The sequence below is a fragment of the Enhydra lutris genome, unplaced genomic scaffold (assembly GCF_002288905.1).
Source record: "Enhydra lutris kenyoni isolate GAN:26980312 unplaced genomic scaffold, ASM228890v2 scaffoldscaffold26, whole genome shotgun sequence".
Classification (NCBI taxonomy): Eukaryota; Metazoa; Chordata; class Mammalia; order Carnivora; family Mustelidae; genus Enhydra; species Enhydra lutris.
In genome coordinates, this window is record NW_019154110.1 from 21,384,148 (window position 1) to 21,405,829 (window position 21,682).

Genomic DNA, 21,682 nt, shown 5'->3' on the forward strand with positions numbered 1-21,682 from the left:
ATGGACCCGCGCCCTGGAGATGCCCACTCTCTCCCAGGAGGCGCAGACCCCTTGGAAGGGTGGCGGCAGGGTCCCCAGAAAGGGCTGCGGCTCTGCCTCTTGCCTGCTGGTGTTTTAGCTGCCCGGCCGGCAGGCAGCACTCGGCAGGCAGCACTCCGAGGAAAGTTGCTCAGCTGGCCGGGCAGGTCTGCCTCAGCAGTAACAGGACACAGGAGGAAGCGCTGGACTTGTTAACCCCTTCCTGCTGGCTGGGCAGGCGGCACCTTCGGGGGTGGGAGGCCTGCCAGCTGGCTGTCCCTGGGAGGCACAGATCCAGAGTCAGGGCTGGTGGCCCACTCCCACCCTGCAGCAAGTTAACCCTTCCCCTGCCTCAAAAGGAAATTGGGTGGGGGGTGCGGGGCTCCAACACCCGCCCCACTCCTACCCATCTCCCCTGGGCCAGGAAGACCATTGGGGGGAGGGCTGGCCCTTTGGTGCATTTGTTTTTTGTGGGCTCCCCCTGGCCCCCTCAGCCACCCTGAAGGGCGCATCCAGGCTCCAGGCATAGCCCCTCTCTGCCTCTGAGAAATGAGTGACCTGCTCTCTCCAAAGCTCCTCCCACTTTCAACTAGAGGATGCTGAAGCCTGTGAGGTTTTTATCAGAAGCGCCAAATGCAAAATCCAGCCAAACGCAAAACCGAGCTGGTGGGAGGCTGCGGCTACCTCTCCATCTCCCGCCTACACCTCTGCCCCACCAGCACTTAAGGCCCTGAGCCCCGAATAGCCAAGTTGCTCTCTGAACTCTGGGAGCCTGGAGCCCACTCAGCTGAAAGCCATCTGGGAACTGAGTCTGAGCTGAAAGCCGCCTTTCCTTTCCAGGAACCACCTCTTGTCCCCTTCCCATTTCTCTGAACAAGAGGGTAAGCATAATGTCCAGAGGCTGTTTTTCAGGCAAAAAGTGGTTCCAGGGGGGCCAACTGGCCTGCCATGAGGAGGGGATGAGACAGGCTGCCGAGGACATAGGGATCTGGCCTCTAGGGTCCTACAGTGTGGTGAGCATGGTCCCCAGAGACTGGGACCTGGCCCTTGACCTAGTGGAAGTGGGAGGATCTCAGGGAGCCAGGCCCCATGGGATCCAGTTCTCCTGGTCTCACACTTAGTCATACTGGGTGATGACACTTGGGGAAGACCTGGTTCCAGGAAGCGTGACTCCAAAAGCGTGAGCCAAGTAAGGTCAGACGCAAGGATTTCGAGGGCTGATGCTCTCTGTCCTGTCACCTGATTCATTCCTTATCCTGGTGCCAGCCTGCTCTTCCGCTCATTATCCCACACATCACCTTCCAGGTGTGTCTCTCCTTCCTCCTGTTGGATGGCTCCGGGAACGAGGAGGAGGGGAATCTGAGGCAGGTGGGACACAAGGGACCCTGGCCGTGAGCTGCCCTCATCAAGATCTAACGTCCAAGACGTGAAGGCCTAAAGGAAGTGGTGGGAACGTGAAGGTTCTTTATTGATTTGTTTGTGAACCAGTTTCCCAGAAGGCCCCTGGGGCACATGAGTCAGGTGCAAAGACGCAAAGTCTCCTCGACATCCTTTACGGGTCTGAGCTCGTCAGCCAGGACCATCAGATCAGTCACTAGGGTGTCCAGCAGCCCGTAGACCTGGAAGAACGGAGTGAAATCACAGGCAGAGGTTCACTTTGTGGAAGGCACCCCACAAGCCAGCACCCAGCACACGATGCGGGCAGAGGGGTCTACACCAGGACATCGAGCCGCAAAAGGGGTAAAACCACACCTGCAGAGTTTCTACAGAACTTTTGTTTTGGCAGGTAGTTTTATTTTTCAAACCATCTGAGGAAGTAATCCTGCACCAGGCCCTTGGGACATATGGGGGCACAAGAGCCTGGAGTGGTGAAAGGGGTAATTCCAGGGAGCAGTACCCATTTACCCCCCTCTCCCCCCTCCCCTGGTGGTGGGCCAGCTCTACCTCGGCCACCCAGAGGCCAGCTTTCCTTCTGGTAAGATCACAGACCCTCAGACTGAAATGTCTCCAGGGTGGTGCCCTCCTGTGGGGCTGGAGCACATGAGCCTGGGCAGGCGGATTCTTCATTGCAGAAAGCCCTTAGACTCCTATCTACACCCCATCAACCTTCAGACATCGCGTGATGTCACCAGCAGCAAATGGGACTTCTGCTCAGATGTGATCCAGAGCGTTACCCCAGTGTACGTGACACGGTCCCAACTATCTAGTTGTCCACACCGGAGGCAGGCAAAGTGCCGCCATCAGACACGGTGACAATCAAGTGTGGCTTTGTGGACCTGTCCTCTGAAACAGTAACAAAGAATGGAACACATACTCGGGTGAACCTCTAAGACTCGAGGCTTAAGAATAAACCAGTATCGGGGCGCCTGGGTGGCTCAGCGGGTTAAGCCTCTGCCTTCGGCTCAGGTCCTAATCCCAGGGTTCTGGGATCGAGCCCTGCATCAGGCTCTCTGCTCAGTGTGGAGCCTGCTTCCCCCTCTCTCTTTCTGCCTGCCTCTCTGCGTACTTGTAATCTCTGTCAAATAAATAAATAAAATCTTAAAAAAAAAAGAAGAATAAAAAGAATAAACCAGCATGCATGTTCTCCAGCACGTCACAACCCTTACACTTGCTGGAAAGTCACTCTATGTGCTGCTCCCTGGAGGGACTTCTCTGCCAAGACGCACCTCACACAGACAGGAAGTGGGAGCTGCAGAAAGGAAGGGGCTTCTGGTCCATCCCTCTGGTCTTCTAAGTCAGACTGTGTCACTCCTCCAGTCAAACCTCTGTGGACTCTTCATCTCACTCAGAAAACCCCCAAGTCCACACGGTGGCCTACAGAGCCCCACCTGCCCTGTGACTTGTTCCCTTTCGGTGGCTCTGCCCTTTGTCCTCCTGGCCCACTCCCTCCCCTGGGTTAGCTGCCCCCTCTGCTCAGGGCGCTCTTCCTCGATGGCCACAGGGCCACCCCGCACCTCCCTTCGAGTCTGCTCGATGTCACCTTCTCAGTGAAGCTCCCCCACCCCCACCCAGGCCTTCCCTACCCCCTGGCCTGGGTTATCCCTCGCTCTTCCAGAATGCTTGCCACCCAACACACGGGGCGTGTCGCTTATGCATGAGGCCTGTCTTGCACACTGGGATGCCCTTCACGAGGGCAGCTCTGCTTCCGCCTTCCAGCAGGACACACTAGGGTTGACTGTTCGTGGAATAAGTGGGATGGATGAGGGAGGGGAGGAAGGTCCGCAGAGTGGGTGTGAGCAAGGGGAGATCTGGGCGCAGGGCTCAGGCCCTCACCTCCATGTGCAGCCTCTTGGTGTACTTCTCCATGACCAGGGGATCTATGGGTTCCTGGGAAGGGGTCGTGCTGTCAGGGACAGCGTCTTCCAAGGAAAGCCTGTCCCGACTTGAGGATTTCATCGGTTTCTTATCATCCTTCGCCTTGTGCTTCTTGCTGTTTGCACGGTCCTGCTTGGAGAGACAGAGACACACACGGCCTTCAGGAGTCCCCAGGGGAGGCCCAGGCCTTTCTCAAGAGCCAAGGCGTCATGCTAGACTGAGTGCCCTGCCTGCCACAGCTCCTCTGATGCCGCCCCAGCCCCACTGGGGGCCCACCCTATGTCCCAGCATGCCTCTTTCCCTGGCAACTTGGCTGCTTTTCTGTCCTCTTTGATTCCCAGCTGCTTCTTTTCCTGGGCTGTGCCTTTACGGTCCTCCTTCCCAAATTTCGTGGTAGTCATTTTCCCTTCTGTGCCAGGAGACTTTCGATCTAAGGGAGGGTGAGTGGAAGACAGTGTGACCTGGCCTCATGGACCCCACAGGCAGGGTTGGAAAAGCCAAGGATCCTCAGCCCTTGTGCCCCCAGGAAGGAGCAGAGCCCCCAGTCCAGGCGCATGAGCTGCGCGGTGGGGGTGGGAGGCCTGGTTCCAGTCCCAGCTCCCCCACCACTCCATCTATGGCATGGGCAAGTCATTCTACCTCTCTGGGACTCCACCTGTAAAACCAGGGGACTGGACAAAGGTGGTCACTCAGGTCACTTCTAGGTCCCAAATCCTGGCAGTAGACAGGAGGGTTTAATGGGGCCAACTCCAAGGATCAACCTGACGGAGATCCCACAAGATGGGTGTGCAAGGGGGCAAGGCTACGCAGTGCATGGCTGAAGTCTGACCTTGCTCTTCCGGGATGTCCAAATAGATGGTCTCCTTCTCAGGCAGGCCCAGCAGAGCCCTCAGCCACAGGGAATGGCTCACCAGGCCATCGATCACATCCCGCCACAGCTGCAAACTAGAGAGCAAGGCATACTGGACCAAGCCATCACCCCTCATTTGCCTTTGAACGTGTGGAGGCGTGGGTCCTTCCCTTCTAAGACAGGGGTGCTGGGGGCTACCATGGAGGGGGCTGGCAGCCTCATCAGCACCTGTGCCAGAGCTCAGGTAGGGATCCAGCTTCCCTCAAGCAGCAGTCAGGGAAGAGTGGCCCAGGAGACAGTTAGCTTAAGACCCTGGCTACGCTTGGGCCCAGCCCAACGGGCCCCACCGAAGGCACCCACCCATAGCCAAGCAAGTTCCACAGGAGAAGCGAGGCTTTTTGTGCCCTTGCTGTGCCCCTCTCCTCGCTGCCCTCTGGTTCCTCCTTGGCCCATTCCTCTGCTCACTGAGAGGGAACTGGGCGAGAGGATGGGAGAGAGACTGGGCACTTGCTCTGCTCTAACTGCTCCGGAGGGGGCAGGCGGCTGGGGGTGCTGCTGTGGCAGGTGGCAGAGCGGGGAGCGTCTGCAGCACCTTTCTGCACCTGGGCTCAAGGGGCGTGCCCAGAACCACAGGCTAGATGGGGCTAGAGGCCACAGTGGGGAGGCAGGGCCAGCTGGGTGGGGGGTACACTTACCACACCTGGTGCAGGAAGTCAGACTGCAGAGGCCTCTGCTCCTGGCACAGCTCCAGGGCTGCTTTATTGAGCCTGATGAGGCCATCTTCCTTCTGGCTCTCCTCCGGGAGAGCCATCACTGCCTGGCAGGGTCATAAGTACCATGGGCAACTGTCCTGTGTGGGACACCAAGGTCCCTGCGTCCTCTAGTGACAGGGCTGGTGCTGTGAGGACAGATGGCCAGGAGCAGGTGCAGCCGTGGAGAGGAGACACCCCCGGAACCAAGTACCCATGAACCCTCTTCTCCAAGGTGTGTTTGGGTCAGAGAGGGAGCCCCCCTCACTGCACCGGGGTGGCTTAGGCACCCAAGACCAAAAGAGATGACCCAAGAGACTGCTTCCCCTGGGCCCTCAGAAGGGTCTCTTTGCCCATGGGGGCCTGGGGGCCTGCTGGGGTCCTCCCTCCGTGCCCTGGCACCCAGCCCAGGACCGCAACCCCACCCACCCCTGCAGAGTCAGGCAAGCACCTTTCTGAAATCCTCCAGGCAGAGGTTCCACTCAGGCGGGGGAAAGCCATCTGGCTCCCAGGGGCTCTTTGTGTTCCTCAGGTCTGGGCTCTCCCCCACCAGGATCTCCTCCATAATGCTCTTCCGTTGAGCAGCCCGGGCCCTGGCTCCAGGCTTCTGGGAGCCCAAAGCATCCCGGGAGTCCCTCCGGGCCTCATTCTCCTGCCGGGATGGCTGGGATTCGGAGACTGGGCCCTTCAAGTGTGCTGAAGGCTCCCTGTTCTGGGGGGGCTTCTCCAAGGAGGCTGGCAGGGGCACAGCCGGCTGGGCCCTGGGGCTGAGGTGCTCCTCCTCGCTGGGCCGGGCCTCCTCGGCCTTGGGGGGCACGACCAAGTACTGGCGCCACAGGCTGTGCAGGCTTTGCACCACTTGGTGCTGGTAATGCAGCTGCAGCGAAGGCAAGTAAAGCCACGTAACAGGGAGATGGTGGGGAGAGGTCCCCAAAGTCCCGGGGAGCCTCCCCCGTTTCCCCTCCCCGACTCCCACCCACAGAGTATGGATGGAGGCTACAGGGAAGAAGCCCGCAGGAGCCTCTGTGGCCAGAGCAGCTCCTCACTTCCCTTTTGGCCTGAGTATCTCTGACTTCCAGCTTTTTTTGTATTTGCATTTCCAAGCAAGATGGGGTTTGAATGAAGGAGTCTGCGAAGCTCATTCCGGCCAAGCATCCACTTACCTGCTAAGTAATCTTGGGCAAATGACTTAATACTGCCCTGGGCCTCAGTTTCCTCACTGTAAAGCGAGGATCTAAATAGTACCCCCCCCCCGCCCCCGGCTGCTGGGAGGAGAAAGTGAGTTACTCATGGCAGAAGCTCAGAACAGGCCCAGGGTTGTGGGGGTGGGGGTGTGTGAGGGCGCAGGGGCCAGCACTGTACCCGAGGATTCCTATGGTGGAACAAGTCCTCCTCCGTGAGATAGGCGTCGACAGGGGACTGTGCGCGTTCCGGGGTCAGGATCCCACTCAGCAGCTCCTGCAGCACACTTTCCACGATGGTGACTGCTTCGTGGGCAGCCAGCTTGTGCTGGGGACAGGAAGGGGAGACAAGATGGCAGCTCAGCCTTTTGAAACCCGTGTTGCCCCGTTGAGGGGAGCCAGAGCCCTTAGGACTTTGTGACTTCCTAGGGGTTGAGCTCCTGCCACCATCTGTCTGTCTGTCTGTCTGTCTCTCACACACACACTCCTGTTCCCAGACTCAAAATCCCTGGGTATCTCCAGATATCTGACAGGATGTAGGGGGGAAGCAGTCCAGGAGATGTCGCTCCCTCATGGGGCCAGAGGTCACCGAGTCAGCATTTTCCCCAGGTTAGGAAGAAGGGCAAGGGGCAGGGGCCACACGGTTTGGGCCCTGTTGCGAGCGTGGCTTGACCACCCTGTTGGGTGCCACAGGAACAGTAGAGGGGCTGCTCTTGAGAGAGGTGGGGCCTACCGTCAGCAAATAAAGCAGACGCGGCACTTGTCCATATCACCTGTGCTCCCGGTGGGCTGAGCCCCAGCTATGGGAGTTGGCTCGTATCCAGCGGCCACAGTAGGAACCAGGCTGCTTTCTACAGAGCGCCTGGAAGCACTGTCCCAGCTGGCCAGCTCTGGAGCGGACCTGGGGCCCAGCGCCCACCCCTGAGCCCACGCTCTCTCTCTGGGGGTCAGCCCCACCAGTTAGGGGGTTCTCTCTAGTTTTAAAGGTTTGCCAGTTAAATCTGACCCCAGGGGATAGATAGCGTCAGACAACGTGAACAAACACAAAAGGTATTTCTAGCAGTTCTGGGGGCCTCCAGGTAGGATGGGGCAGAAAGCTGTTCCTACTCTCCATGCCACCCACCTTTTACATCACAAAGCCCTGGGGAGTGTGTGTTGAGCAAAACCAGCTGCTTGTCTGTGAAACATTCACCTCTGGGGCTGGGAGAAAGGGGATTCCCAAAGGCAGCACCAAGAAGTCCAGGGGAACCTCTCTGGTGTCCACGGGGCCAAGGTCCTGGGTCTCTTACCTTTAGTAACTTCCTTTCTTCCCTAAAAATGTCCTGAGTCAGGGAGACTGCATAGAGATTGACCTGCAGGGTAGCCCCTCCTAGTAGAGTGGGGTGGGTTCCAAACTCCCAATATTCCCTGAAGATCCCAGCATGCAAAGACTTGAAGAAGAAGGTAAAGGTTTTCGTTTCTCCAGGCAGAATCACACCTGAGAGGGATGGAGACAGAGGTTTTCACCACAGAGGAGCTAGCTGGGCCCCAAGCCTGCATGTATACAGTTAACTGAGCCCCAAGCCTATGCATATACAGTCAACTGAGCCCCAAGCCTATGCATAAACGGTTAACTGAGCCCCAAGCCTGTGCATATACAGTTAACTGAGCCCTAAGCCTATGCATATACAGTTAACTGAGTCCTAAGCCTATGCATATACAGTTAACTGAGCCCTATGCCTATGCACATACAGTTAACTGAGCCCCAGGCAGGGTGACAGACCATCCTGGTTTGCCCAAAAATGAGGGTTCTCCTGGGATGTGGGACTTTGGACTTTCTGTGTGAAAACTGGAAGTCCCAGGCAAACAGGGATGGTGGGGGAGATGGCCCTAGCCTCAGGGCGAGCAATTAGGTAACTGAACCCCTAGAAAATTTTTGCTCCCTGGTGACTCACTGCTCTGTGTTCTCAAGAGTTCGACCATCCCCCCTACAGACATGAACAGCTGGGAGAGGACATAATTCACAGAAGAAATGGGAGGGAATAGGCAGGGGAGAGTGGCTCAACCTTGCAGGAGCATTAGCCCGACCATGGCTTCTTAGACGGAGAACGGGAGGCAGGGAGTGAGGCAGCCAGGTACCTTCTCGATTGTTAAAGTAAAACCGCTGCATCCTGTTTCTCTTCAGGCCTTGGAAAGAGTCCGGCTGGGACCGCCGCCGCCAGTCGTACCAAATGGCCACTGTGCCATTATTGACCACGGTCAGCTCCGAAGATGTCTTCTCTCCTTCTAGAGTTTCGAAGGTCAAGCGGACGGCAATTCCAACATGCTTCTAGGGAAGGAGGAGGTAAGAGAAATGCCTCTCAGGGAGGCTCTGGCCTCCGGTGACCAATTCATCCTGGTTTGAAAGCAACTTTTTGGGTTTGGCACTGAAAGTCCCGTGTCCCAGTCCTCCAGGGCCTGGGCGCTCTGAGTGCTAGCATTGTCCTCCAGTAGCGGTTGTCTCTGAGGCTGCCATCCACAGCAAGAAGGGGAGAGAAAACAGATTGTGTATCTGATGAGCAGTTCTGCTCCTTAGATCTGACGGGTTTTTTTCTTTTCTTTTCTTTTCTTTTTTTTTTTTTTTTTTTTTTTTGAGAGAGAGAGAACAAAAGTGGGCAGAGAGGCAGGCAGAGAGAGAGAGAGAGAGAGAGAGAGAGAGAGGAGGAAGCAGGCTCCCCGCAGAGCAGAGAGCCCGATGTGGGACTCGATCCCAGGACCCTGAGATCATGACCTGAGCCGAAGGCAGAGGCTTAAGCACTGAGCCACCCAGGTGCCCCTTTTTCTTTTTTTTTTAAGAGAGAAAGTGAGAGTGGGCATATGCCTGCAAGCAAGGTGGTGGGGGGGTGGGCTGAGGGGGTGGGGGGAGGGCAGAGAAAGAAGGAGAGAGAGAATCTTTTTTTAGTTTTTAGTTTTTTGGGGTCTTTTTAAGACTTTATTTAGGGGCACCTGGGTGGCTCAGTTGGTTAAGCATCTGCCTTGGGCTCAGGTCATGATCCCAGGGTTCTGGGATTGAGCCCATGTCAGGCTCCCCGCTCAGCGGAAAGCCTGCTTCTTCCTCTCCCACTCCTCCTGCTTGTGTTCCCTCTCTTGCTGTCTCTCTCTCTCAAATAAATAAAATCTTAAAAAAAAAAAAAAGACTATTTATTTGAGAGAGAAAGAGACAGAGGGCATGAGCAGGGGGGAGGAACAGAGGGAGAGGAAGAAGCAGACTCCCCGCTGAGCTGTGAGCCCAACGGGGGACTCGATCCCAGAACCCTGGGATCATGACCTGAGCCCAAGGCAGACGCTTAATTGACTGAGCCACCCAGGCACCCAGGAGAGACAGAATCTTAAGTAGGTTTCATGGCCAGCATGGAAGCCGATATGGGGCTCAATCTCATGACCCTGAGATCATGACCTGAGCTGAAAACAAGACTTGGATACTTAACCAAATGAGCCACTCAGACGCCCCTGAAGAATATTTTAGAACCTTCTTGAAGCCATACCTGTTTGGTTTTTTAAAAAAAGATTTTATTTATTCATTTGAGAGAGAGAGAGCACAAGACAGGCAGAGGGAGAGGCAGAGGGAGAAGCAGACTCCCCACTGAGCTAGGAGCCTGTTGTGGGGCTCGATCCCAGGACCTGGAGATCATGACCTGAGCCGAAGGCAGACACTTAACCATCGGAGCCACCCAGGTGCCCCAAAGCCATACCTGTTTGAGGTTTGCTTATTTACATGCTTGGGGGCTGGGTACAAACTGGGTGGCTTGTGACAGTCTCTTTTCAGCCTCGTGATTTTATTCTGGTGCAAGTTAGCACTCCTGTTACCGTTTTCAGACATGCTAAATGTATGACCAGATAAATGCAAAGAGGTGACTGTCCAGGCTGCTTGTGACTGCCACAGTCACCCTGGGACTGCACGCAAGGGAGGCCCTTCCAGCAGGTGGGCGAGGGTGGAATCCGTTTTACCTCGTCCTGTGGGTTACTGCCTCTGATCCAGCAAGCTGGCTTCCCACAGAACAGCAGAGAAGGGCCAAGAATAGGCATGGGGACCACATCAGGGTAACTGGCCAAATCTCTGTAAGAAAGACCAAGGACTTACTTCCCCTGAGGCTACCCCAGTCTTGCCCCATGGCACCCAGGGAAATGGCCTGGACAGGTGCTGGGCTCTGCCCTCTGATGGAGTACCCTCAGCTCCAGTCGGGCCTCGTCCTGCTCTATCCCCACAGGCAGGTGCTGCTGGGACACACAGAGACTCTTCGCACATGGCCATGCAGCACGCACGGCATTTACCAGCAAAGGAATGGCAGGGAAATCCCCGTTAGGGGCTGGTTGCTGGGAGGGAGCAGATGGTCACAGAAAAAGCTGGCACAGGTGTTGGGAGGGGCCCAGAGAGAGGCGGGGATGGAGGCCCTGGATTTCAGAGTGGGGAGTCTGCCCTTTATACTGCGGGTGCCGGGGGAAGCCACTCTCCCTGTCCCCTCTCCCTGGGGCCCGGGCCGACTCACAAGGGCACCGTGTCTTCTGAAGAGCTTTCCTGGTTCCTGTCAAATATTGTGAAGTCTTCCACCTTCACAGCGGTGAACGGATGCCCTTGGCCCACCACCTCCAGGCCATCAATATCCTTAGAGAGACCGAGAAAGGGAAGATTAGCTGACCGAAGACAGGTGCATCACAAGGGGCTTGGGACTGCCCAGAGGCGTACCTGCTGGCTGAAATCCAGCTCTGCCATGAGCTTCCGCAGCTCTGTGCGTCGGTAGATCAGAAACAGACTCCGATCCCAGGTGTAGCGATACCCAGCCTCCTTCCAGGCCGGCAATCCTAGAGTGGCGGGGCCAGGGGCCCTCAGCACAGTCGGCTGCGGGGGTCTCTTCCCCACCCACTAATCAGGGGCGCCACAAGCACACACCCCAGCACCGCTTCTGGGAAAGGGGAAAGTATGGCTTCCCTGTGAGGCTTGACTCCGGTCCTCCCGCCCCATCCCTACTGCCTCAGCAGCCCTGTGCAGGACTCCTGCACGACCAGCTCAGAACCCTGCAAACCTTTCGATTATAATCACAACAGCAGCCACATCTGACTGAGTGTTTAACAGCCAGCCAAAACCTCCTACTGCACACCCTGTCCCACTGAACACTCCCACAGTACTTTACAGGTGGGGAAACTGAGGACAAGAGGGCTTAAGAAACCCACTGGAGTTCGCAGACCCAACACAGCTGGGGCCCGAACCCAGCAGAGAAATAGCATGCAAACCACAAAAGCAAGCCACTAATGTCATGGAAAATTCCCGAGATGCCACATTGGAAAAGGCGAAAAGAAACAGGTGAAATTCACTTCATTAATACAGTTTAACCCAAGATCAAGAATAGTATCATTTCAACATGTAATCAATATAAAAGTGATTAATAAAATATATCTTTTAGTACTAATCTTTGAAACCCAGTGTGCAGTTCTTACAGCACACCTGAGTCCATGCCAGCCATGTTCCAGGGGCTCGATGACCACGAGCCATGGTGGCCACGTGGACAGAGCAGCCCCACAGCTTCTGCTCCCACTTTCCCCTGTCCCCCTTCCATCACTGTCTTACTGCAGGGGGGCTGGACCTCCGGGGGTTATGGGCCTCCATCCCAGGCCATTCTCATCTGGAGCCATGCCATTCCCCCTCCTAGGCCAGCCACGAGCTGCCGTCGCGTCTCCAGCCCGCTCCTCACCCATCTCTGCCTGGATGCACTGGGGCTTCCTGACGCGAGTGATGGGTTCCAGGAGGCCACGCTGAGCTTTTGTCTTTGTCATCACCAGACCCGTCAATTCATCTCCCAAGTATTCCAGGCGACTCCAGAACCCACTGGTCTCCTCACAGGTCTGGCAAGGAAGGACAGGGGAGTCACAACACCTGGGCACTTTGGAGAGAGGCTGGTGGAGGCGGCGGGGGGGGGGGGGTGCCCAGCGGGACAAGAGTGCCACAGACCTCAGATGCTCTCCCTAGGGGGGATTCCCTGCTGCTGAGAGCAGGATAGAAGCACCCACTGTGCTCTTCTGTAGCCCCAGACGGATGGCACAGGCCCATAGAGGCACCGTACTGACAAACCATGGCAGAGGACGGTGCCCCAGGTCCCCTGAAAGCTGGAGCCTTGGCTTTTAGGAGAACACTGAGACTATTCTAATATCCCAATACCATGATATCTTTTCCCTCAAACTGACTACCTCAGACCACCACAGGCTGAGCAACCTCGCTAGTCAGGCCCCTGAAAGCCTGGTAACAGTGAAGGCCTTAAGGGCTTCAAAATGCCTTGCAATGAGCATATTTTCTTGTTCCTTTTTTTTTTTTTTAAGATTTTACTTATTTATTTGGCAGAGAGAGACATAGCGAGAGAGGGAACATAACATAAGCAGGGGGAGTGGGAGAGGGAGAAGCAGGCTTCCTGCAGTGCAGGGAACCCGATGCCGGGCTCAATCCCAGGACCCTGAGATCATGACCTGAGCTGAAGGCAGACGCTTAACGACTGAGCCACCCAGGCGCCCCAATTTTCTTGTTCCTAACGGTGCAACCTGAGGCAGCCATCCTTGGATCCAGAACCCCCTTCCTCACAGAGCACCTGGGAACTCTGTCCTTACCTTCCCATCATGCTGTGTTGGAAGTGTTCGGTCAATGAGCTCCCGTTCCTCCTGGATCCGTCTGTAGGTCTCCCCAGTGTGCATCAGCAGCTCGCTCACTGGCTTCTTCAGGTGTTCTGGAAAGGTGAGAGCCAAGAATGCAGCCCCTCCCTCAGGTCAGAACAGGAGCCTAGCCCTGTGCCTGGTCAGCCCCAGGATGGACTGATTTCTGGACCCACTAAGAGCAGGAAGCACTTGGGGGTGGAGGGGGTGGAGGGCACAACGTGACCAGGCTGCATCCAGGCTTCGGCCAGGTGGAGCCATGGGAAAACACAGCAGCGGAGCCTGGGTGGTGGCCGAGGCCCGGGGGGAACCCTGTCCACTGTGCTCACCGCTGAGGGCTTCCTGCTGCTTCTTCCGCAAGGCGATGTGACGCTGCCAGTTTCTGAGAAAGTTGTGCTGAGGAGGTGGGGCCCAGGGATGTGCCTTCTTTTCTCTGGGGGCTTTCTCCTTTGGCTCTTCTTTCGCCGACATGAGGGTCACCAGAGCCGGCGGGGTGGGGATCAGCTCAGCCAGCTGAAAAGTACAGGGAGAGTGTGCAAAGGGTAAGAAGCAGGTGTTGGCGGGGGGTGGGGGAGTGGCGAGAGCAGAGACTTCTCCAGGCCTCACCCCCTGCCGTCCTCCCCCTCTGCTCAGAGTCCCTCCTCTTCTGGACCCTGACATAGCAACTCTCAGTCTCTCTGTCTCCTCACAAATGATGCTAACTGACACCTTCACAGGCAGGGTGACCGAGCCATTTTTATATGACCCCAGGCCTCTTAGCACCTGACCTGGCAGAGGTGTTTTGCCTGGAGCCAAGGAAGCAAAGCTTTGCTGAAAGCCAGCAAAGCTCAAGTCAGACAGACAGACAGACAGACTGACGCGCAGTCACAGGAGCTGCGAGAAGCTGCCCTCTTCCACCGTGTGCACCAAAGAGGCGAGCAGGCCAGGCTTTGGCGAAGGGCTAATAAAGCCAGTGGTGCGCAGAGGAACAGGAGCCCCGAGCCCCGATGCCTCTCTGGGTTCTCACTGGAGCCCGGCACACTCTGGCTTTGGGGTTCCTTGAGGCACCTCTCTATCCTTACGGTGAATTGCTGACTTCAGCTGAAGCCAGTCTAAAGGGGCTTCACTCTTTCGGGGGGAGGGTCATGAGCTTTTCAGATTCCAGGGCCCAGAAGGGGCCCCCAGTCCCCAAGTTGTGCTTGGTTCCACCAGGTGAGTACCACCGGAATGTCTCCAGTGACTGCTCCCCTCCCCACAGCTCTGCGCAAACCAACCTGGGTGTTCCCTTGAGCAATGGCAATTCTCTTAAAGTCCTGGAGACTCCCCAGGATGTGGTGAGGCAGGATCTGGTCACAGCCATGGAAGCTGTCGCCTGGGCCTGGGGAGATGGCAGGGAGGGACTAGCTCATGTCAATGTTTCAAGGCAGTTACTTTCTGTTGGTGACCCATTTTCCTCCCAAGGCTGGGCCCATGAACTCAGAGGCCAAGGCTGACAGGGTCAAGCCGGGGCCGTACCAGAGTAGTCCAGGGGCTTCATGGCTGCATCTGGGGTAGCAGGATGTGCAACTAAGTGGCAGACCTTCCTCTTCGGATCCTTGGGCTTGAGTTTCCGAATGATAAATTTCTGGGTAACAGCAGGTCGATCTTGTGTCTTAATGAAGCGAGGAATGTGTTGCTTAAAAAATAAATAAATAAATAAATAAAACAAAACAGGAGAATTCCACTTGAGATCAGGAGGAAGAAAAACACCACCCATCTCCTCGGTCCTAATTTTTGGTGGAATTCCTGAAGGCTGACAAATCTGTTGTTCCAGCTTTGTCCATATGCTGTCGAGGAAATGTCTATGCCACAGACTAAAGTCTCAGTGATGTCCGGGAGGGAAAAAGTAACATTTAAACCCTCCAGACAGTGCAGGTGAGAAGTAGCTGACTCTTCCAGGTAAAGCATGGGGTGCGGGTTCAGCAGCTGTATCCACACCTGCAATGTACTCCTCAGACTCATTTTCCCTTCTATGAAATGGGGATGATGGGCACTTGCCTCTGTGGGAAGCAAGACACCTGAACATGTCATTTCCCTATGGTTCTCTAGGACTCTCGGCAATGTTAAAATAAACCACATAGCAAATTCCTTCAGATGGGAGTTCCTGGGTAGCTCATTCGTTAAGCGTCTGCCTTCAGCTCAGGCCATGATCTGGAGTCCTGGGATCGAGCCCAGCATCGGACTCCCTGCTCTGCAGGAAGCCTGCTTCTCCCTCTCCCAGTCCCCCTGCCTGTGTTCCCTCTCTCTGTGTGTCTTTCTCTGTCAAATAAATAAATAAAATCTTTTTTTTCAATTCTTTTTTTTTAATATTTTATTTATTTATTTGACAGGCAGAGATCACAAGCAGGCAGAGAGGCAGGCAGAGAGAAAGGAGGAAGCAGGCTCCCTGCTGAGCAAAGAGCCCGATGTGGGGCTCAATCCCAGAACCCTGGGATCATGACCCGAGCCGAAGGCAGAGGCTTTAACCCACTGAGCCACCCAGGCGCCCCTAAATAAAATCTTTTTAAAAAAATTCCTTTAGATGCAAAAGTGCGAAGAATCCATGTTCGATTTTTCCATGGAATTAGACACTCCCTCTGGGTGGGGAGATGGTGGAGAGACAGTGGGCACGGTTGATGTTCCTGACCATGCAGACTGACCCAGAAATCCTCCTGCAATAAAGGATCCTGGACTTCATCCTTACCTTCTTTAGATCTTCCTTCTTAATGGCTAAGGCAAGAATGTCATCCCCTTGTAGGACATTGCTAACAGGCTCAGGTTCTTCCTGAATGGGGGGTGTGGGCTGTTCAGCTACCTTTGTCCTCTTCTTTTCTAAAGAGAAGCAGAAAGGTACCACTGCTGAAATATAAATATATGTGCAGTGTATATTCTAATAGAGATATATAATATATATTGTAATATATAAAAGCTAATATCTATCTACATTAGAGTTCATGGTAGAAGGCAGAGCTCAACTAGACAGACAGCAGAGGCTACCAAGGTGGCCTGGAGTTCTCTCTCAAATGTCCCCCTACCTGTCCCCCTTGGCCTGCTACAGTGACTGGAACTTTTGGAGCTGGAGTTGCGATCGGAAGATAGTCCATTCCAGGCTGTGCCATTTATAAGCTATCCAACCTTGGGTGTATCACCTAGCCTCTCCTGGTCTCTGTTTTCCTTTTTGTAAAAAGAGAAAGCCCAACTAAATCAATGTTTTCCAAATATTTGTCAAATGTCTGCCTGAGGGTCTTCTGAAGAGTTTTACTAAGAGAGCTTTCTAGCTACTTCTTGGGGCCAGGGCCAAGGGAACTGTATTTTATAAAAACTCCCTCGGTGGTTCTGAAGCATAGGAGTTTGGGACAACGGGACTACATGCTTTCTCAGCTCTCCGCATTAGCGGCATTGACGCATTGTTCTAGGTGAAGACGTCAGGTTTCTTAGGACACTGGCTAAAATGCAGATGCTCTGGGCAAAGCAGAACCTTCACCCCTGAGCATTTATTTCACATTCTTTCATTTAATAAATACTGTTTAAGCATCTCGCTAGGCATTGTGCTAGGTTCTGGGGATATAAAGCAGAATCTCGGGCCTCCAAGAGCACAAGCCCAAACAAGACTATCAAACAGGTTCCCTGAACTAGGGTCACTATGGGGGTGTCCAGGGAGGTACCCCAGCCCCATGTGTGGGGAGGTCAGGGGGGCTTCCTGAGGAGGTGATGTTTACACTATGAGCTGAAGATGATGGAGCTTAGACACGGGAAAGGCTCTGGGGAATAGGCATTCCAAAGGGAAGAGCACGGAGAGGCCTAGAGGCGACAGAAGAGAGTGGGCATCTGGAACTCCAAGCACATTTTTTAAATAGCTGGAGAGCAGCGAGGTGGGGGGTAGGAAGCTGTGCCTGGGAGGGAAGTAGGTGCCACATGGCTCAGAGCTTAGTGAGCTGTGTAAAGGACTTTGGTCTTTACCCCAAGGGTCATAATATGGCAAGGAATGGATAAGGGGCGCAAGATGGAATGGGGGGAGTGTTTAGGAGTCTATGGGGGGAACGAAGGGCTTGACAAAAGCGGCTCATGGGACTGGAGGAAAGTGGAGAGATCTGAGCCTCTTTCTTGCACAGGCCAGCAGGAGCGCAGCACTGAGAACTCGTGGACAGAGCAAGTCGCTCCCCAGCCAGGACGCCCTCCCTGCCTTCCTTCCACAGACGTGGGTTTACAGTTTCAAATGCATTTTGTTTCTCTGGCTGCTGCCCCCTGGTTTAGAATGTTCTTAGGTAAGGCCTGACACAGAATACGCAAAAGAAAGCCCAAGTCCAGCCTTCAGGGACTTTAAACCAAAACTTGGTTTTGTCCACTGCTACTCAAGAGTGCTCTAATGTTCAAGGGGCCATTATCACTCAAACATCAAAGTGGGGGTTTTTGATGACCCAAATCAAATGTTTTGTAGGAAGTGGCCACATGGTGGCCAAAACACCCAAGCCAGAATCATCCCAACAGCGTAACTCTAAATGAGGCCTATCGGTCAGAGTCCTCTCCTCGGTGACGGGGTCAGCAGACACCCAGGAGTATCTGTCAGTGAAACTGCAGGACTCGGTGTGCGTACACACACACACACACACACACACACACACACACACACACGCAAACAGGGCAGATGGGCTTAACCCCACGTTCTGGTCCCATCTGCTGCCCCACGGGAAGGTGCACCCTTAGGCTTGAATTTCTACTTCCTCTCTCCCTTCTCCCCAAAGTCACCCGTGTTGGTGGTCGTCCAAGAGACAACGGGGAGCAGTTGCAGGCCGGTTTTAATACACATTTTGGAACCTGGGGGCACCTGGCTGGCTCAGTTGGAGGAACGCATGATCCTCAATCTCGGGGTCATGAGTTCGAGCCCCACACTGGGCATAGGGGTGAAGTAAATAAATAAATAGACTTCACATAAATAACTATTTTGGAATTATTTATGTTTTCCAGGACATTTGCTTCCTCCGTCTGTCACCTCGTCTGGATCTACAGCTTCCCAAGGGATTACACATCTCCAGATGTGTGCTTTTCACTGGTGGGTGTCTAATCACCATGTGTAAATTTTAAACCTTCAACATTGCTAAAGGTTTCCAAAATCGTGAAACTCTGCTCTGAGGTTTTTCTGAGGTTATCTTGGATGCAGTTCAAAGCTCTGGTATAACATACAGTCAGGGAGCAGTGTGTTCTAGTTAAGGAAGTCTTTGGAAAAATGATATATACATTTTAAATTTCAATTCACCCTACAGAATATTTACCAAGCAATTTCTCTGTGCTATGAACTGCAGGGAAGGTGGTATAAAAGGTGAAGATAGGGCTCTTCCCTTGAGGAGCTGAAAATAGCAGCAGACACTAACACACACCAGCATCACATAAGGCCCTGAGTTAGTGGCAAAGACCAGGTGTTTGGTTACACATCAAAGGAGGAACAAATGGATGCGGATCCTACAGGTTAGGGCTGTAAAGAAAGGTCCAGAAGAGCACGTGCAAGGGTCAGAGGCTGAGTTAGGCCCTGAAGGACCAGAAACCTTGGGACAGGCAGAGCAGCAAACAGAGCTGTTCCAGGTGAGGTCACAGAGCAAAGGGGGAGGCAGGGCTGAGCATGGCATATGTGGGGGCATGGCGACACAGAAGGCTTGTTGGGGGAGGTGGGGGTGCCATTAGGGATGACAGAAAAATCAGGGCATGTCAGCTTGGTAAAGTAAGGCTGAAGCATTTGTCTTCTCACTGGCAGGAAGGAGGTTTGGTCCAGGAGACTGCGTTGGTAAAAGCAGCGTTTCAGAGTGATTCATCCAATGAGGGTAAGCCAGGTGGACTGGGGGCTGGGCGGGGGATGGCAGTAGTATGGAGAGGCAAGCGGGGGAGAGCAGGGAGGAAGGACGATTGTGTGGGGGTCATTTCAGGACCTGGGGGAGGGTACTCGGCAGGGTCAGGATGTGTCTCACTACTAAACCTATGGAAGCTCAGCTATTTTCCTGTTCTTTGGTCTGGAAAGCCAAGCTGAGTGAGCCCCACAGCTGGCATTTCTGCCTTGATCCTGGCAGCCGTGAGGGGGTCAAAGACCAGCCCTCTTGCACGGGGCAGTTGGGCGACATTTTGGCCGGAGGTAGGCCAGGCAGCTGGAAGCAAGGTGCTCAGGCTGGGTAGGAGTGGAGGAAAACGGGGGAAGCCTTGGAGAAGAAACCTGGCCTTGAGTTTTCTGTTTCTTGTGTTATCTAGATGTTATCCTTTTTCCGTGTTGATCAAGGTCTTTGAGAACTTGTCTTTGAGAACAGTGCAATCTGGGGGAACCAAGGGAGACGCTGTCCCTACCAGGGCTGAGCTTTACTTGATCAGGGAGGGGCATCTGGGACGGCTGGGAATCTTCCCAGTTTCGTAACAAAAGCAAACTTGGAAGGCAAAAGGGCTCGCATCCCTAAACAGATTTATAGTCACGATATTTGCTTGCCTTTTTGCTTATAATTCAGAGACCCTGGAGAAATACAGCATAAGATTATATTTGTGGATTAGCTGTATTATATCGGGGGTGGGGGGAATAAAAGTATTGTCCTACTACATTACCGACGTCCCTTGAGATATTTAGGAGGAAAAAAAGGTATCTTGCATGCTAAACTAAACAGGTTTTTTTCCCCTCCTCACCCTGGTGCATGCTCTCAACTCAAATGGCTATTTAACAAATTACATTTCCCCTTCTTAAAAATAACTATGTAGTGATAAATCGTTCCTTGATTTGTGTACAGCAGAAAGTTCAAATCTGATAAGATCCAGAAACTAGGTGTGCAGGAGGCAGTAGCTAGGAAAGACCTTGACTGCCCTTGGGAAAAGATCCCAGCTCTTCTTTCTCTGTCCACTATTAAGAATTAGATCATGAGGGGTGCCTGGGTGGCTCAGCCAGTTACGTGTCTGCCTTTGGCTCAGGTCATGATCTTGGGGTTCTGGGATCAAGCCCCATGTCGTCAGAGGGCTCCTTGCTTAGTGGGGGGTCGGCTTCTCTCCCTCTGCCCCTCCCCCACCAGCTCCTGTTGTCTCTCTCTAAATCTTAAGAAAGTTATATCATGAAACAGCATCTCAACTCAGCCTAAATTGGACTTTTATACTATAAAGAGGGATTAAAGCCAGCCATAATGACTAAGCAGGCCTCCCAGGGGTCCCTGCTGATGGCAGACCTCCTCCTCTCCTCCCACTGAGCTTTTCACCACTGCTCTGAGGCTTTGGGCCTCCCCAGCGCCTGCAAGAGCACGTCCAGACTCTGACTTAGCAAGTGAAGCCCTTGCTTGGTCTGGCCCCTGCCTACCTGTGCAGCCCTGTCTGGCTCCCTCCCTCTCCTCCACATCCACCACCTCTGCCCTGGCCACCAGTGTCCTAGTTCCATGCTTTAGCTCACACGGCTCCCGGCTCCCTAGACCTGGAGAAGCAAACTGCCTTTTGCAGGGGAGGGGAGGAAGGAGGCCAGCCACAGATGCCACCTTCTTCAGAAAACCTTCCCCTCAGATTCTAGCATCTAAGGCCTGGGTCAGGTACTCTGAGCCCCCATAACCACTTAGGGATCCCAATATTGCAGCATTCATATTTGTCTGGTTCCTCCTCCCACAGGTCACTAGACTCTGCGTTTCTTGTGGGCCGGGGTCACACAGTGGATACTGACACCATTGCTGCCCAGCACAGTGCCCACACACAGCAGACCCTCAGTAAATGGAAACAGGGGGTGGGCTGCAAATGGGAACATGTCCATGGGGGTCAGTGTGCAGTTAGACACCCCGGGACCCTGCCACCTGCAACCAGAGGGTAGCTGAGGCGGCCAGGAAGTAGTCATGTCTGCAATGGGCTCCAGGTTAAACAACTGGGATAGGTGTCATCCATCCCAAAAGGATGGATATACAGGGTGGGAAACAGAACTGGCCGAGTTAGTCATTTCTTCTGGGTTTTTCCAGCAGGTCTCTTAGGTGAACATCCTCAAGAATCCGCCCAAGGTGTTGGTTTCACCACCTCGACATGTTTCTTGCATTCTTTCCTGAACTTCTTTTCCCAAGGACTCCAGTTCCTGGCCCTTCTAAAACTCTTTCCTGACTCTTCTGCACCCCACCCAGTGGAGGGCTCCTGCCTTCTGAGTCCCACCCTAAGATATGGTTAGACGTAGAGGTCTCCTATGCCTTCCTTCCCCAAGCCATCTCCCCAGCAGTTGATCCCTGAGGCCTCTGTCAGTGTTCCTATGTCCCCATCCCCAAGGCCCAGGGTACTGGACCCCCACCCTTCGTGGGTCGCTGCCTTGTACATCATCCCTGAGGTATGGGGTACGCCTTATTCCGTACCCCATTCCCCCGTGATCTTTACCTCCATCCTGCTGTTACCCCCGTCCTCCAGGCCCCGTGTCTTGAATCCCGTCCAAGAACCCCAGCCCCTGTAGGGTTCTCCTGAGCTCCCAAGGCTGCCAGCGCCAACCTTTAATGGCTTCTGCGGCCTCCAAGAATCTGTTTGCAGGTATTCTTAGGCGGGACTCCTTCTTTAAAGACTTCATGGTGTCGCCCGCGCTCTGAGCGCGGCCCTGCGCCGCGGGGACCTGGGATAACGAGGCTGTGCGGCACCCCAGCAACCCCGCGCGCGCGCGCCCTCCCGCCAGCGGCCGCCGACGCGTCCATAGCAACCAGCGTCCCGCGCGGGGGCGCGCACCCACCGATCAACTTGGGCGGAGACTGCTTGGCAGCCATCTTTTTCATCCGGCCACGCCCACGCGCCCGCCGTGGTTCACTCCTCCCGCGCGCGAATCCGGAGCACAGCGGGGCGTGACGTCAAAGGGGCGCCGGAGAGCGCCGTGACGTCAGTGGCCAGCGAGAGCGGGGCGAGGCGCCAAGTACTGGGGGAGGTGGGTGGGACGGCAGGGTAGGGGCGGCCCAGGCTCCGGCTTTCCCTCT

At 54.6% G+C, this 21,682-nt stretch overlaps 1 protein-coding gene across 1 annotated transcript; it reads right to left on the minus strand.

Annotated features, from left to right (window-relative positions):
• Window positions 1-1,469: 1,469 nt before the first annotated feature.
• LOC111151545 (MYCBP associated protein) lies at window positions 1,470-21,288 on the minus strand. The gene is made up of 19 exons (XM_022509609.1): window positions 21,213-21,288; window positions 15,466-15,593; window positions 14,259-14,418; window positions 14,018-14,121; window positions 13,094-13,277; window positions 12,723-12,838; window positions 11,819-11,969; window positions 10,816-10,931; window positions 10,619-10,734; window positions 10,080-10,188; window positions 8,232-8,421; window positions 7,403-7,590; window positions 6,295-6,441; window positions 5,384-5,809; window positions 4,879-5,000; window positions 4,163-4,278; window positions 3,627-3,763; window positions 3,292-3,462; window positions 1,470-1,637 (listed from the first exon to the last, which is right to left on the minus strand). The coding sequence occupies exons 1-19, from the start codon at window positions 21,286-21,288 to the stop codon at window positions 1,536-1,538; spliced, it is 2,859 nt and encodes a 952-aa protein (XP_022365317.1). The 3' UTR covers window positions 1,470-1,535.
• Window positions 21,289-21,682: the final 394 nt, after the last annotated feature.

Bases quoted from the DNA above. Each gene is read 5' to 3' on its own strand.
- LOC111151545 (XM_022509609.1), bottom strand. From the start codon at position 21,288: ATGAAGTCTTTAAAGAAGGAGTCCCGCCTAAGAATACCTGCAAACAGA. The intron at 14,419-15,465 runs GTAAGGATGAAG...TTATTTTTTAAG, and splicing joins AGAAGGAAGATCTAAAGAAG to CAACACATTCCTCGCTTCAT. The intron at 13,278-14,017 runs GTTGGTTTGCGC...TGTACTTTTCAG, and splicing joins TTGCTCAAGGGAACACCCAG to CTGGCTGAGCTGATCCCCAC.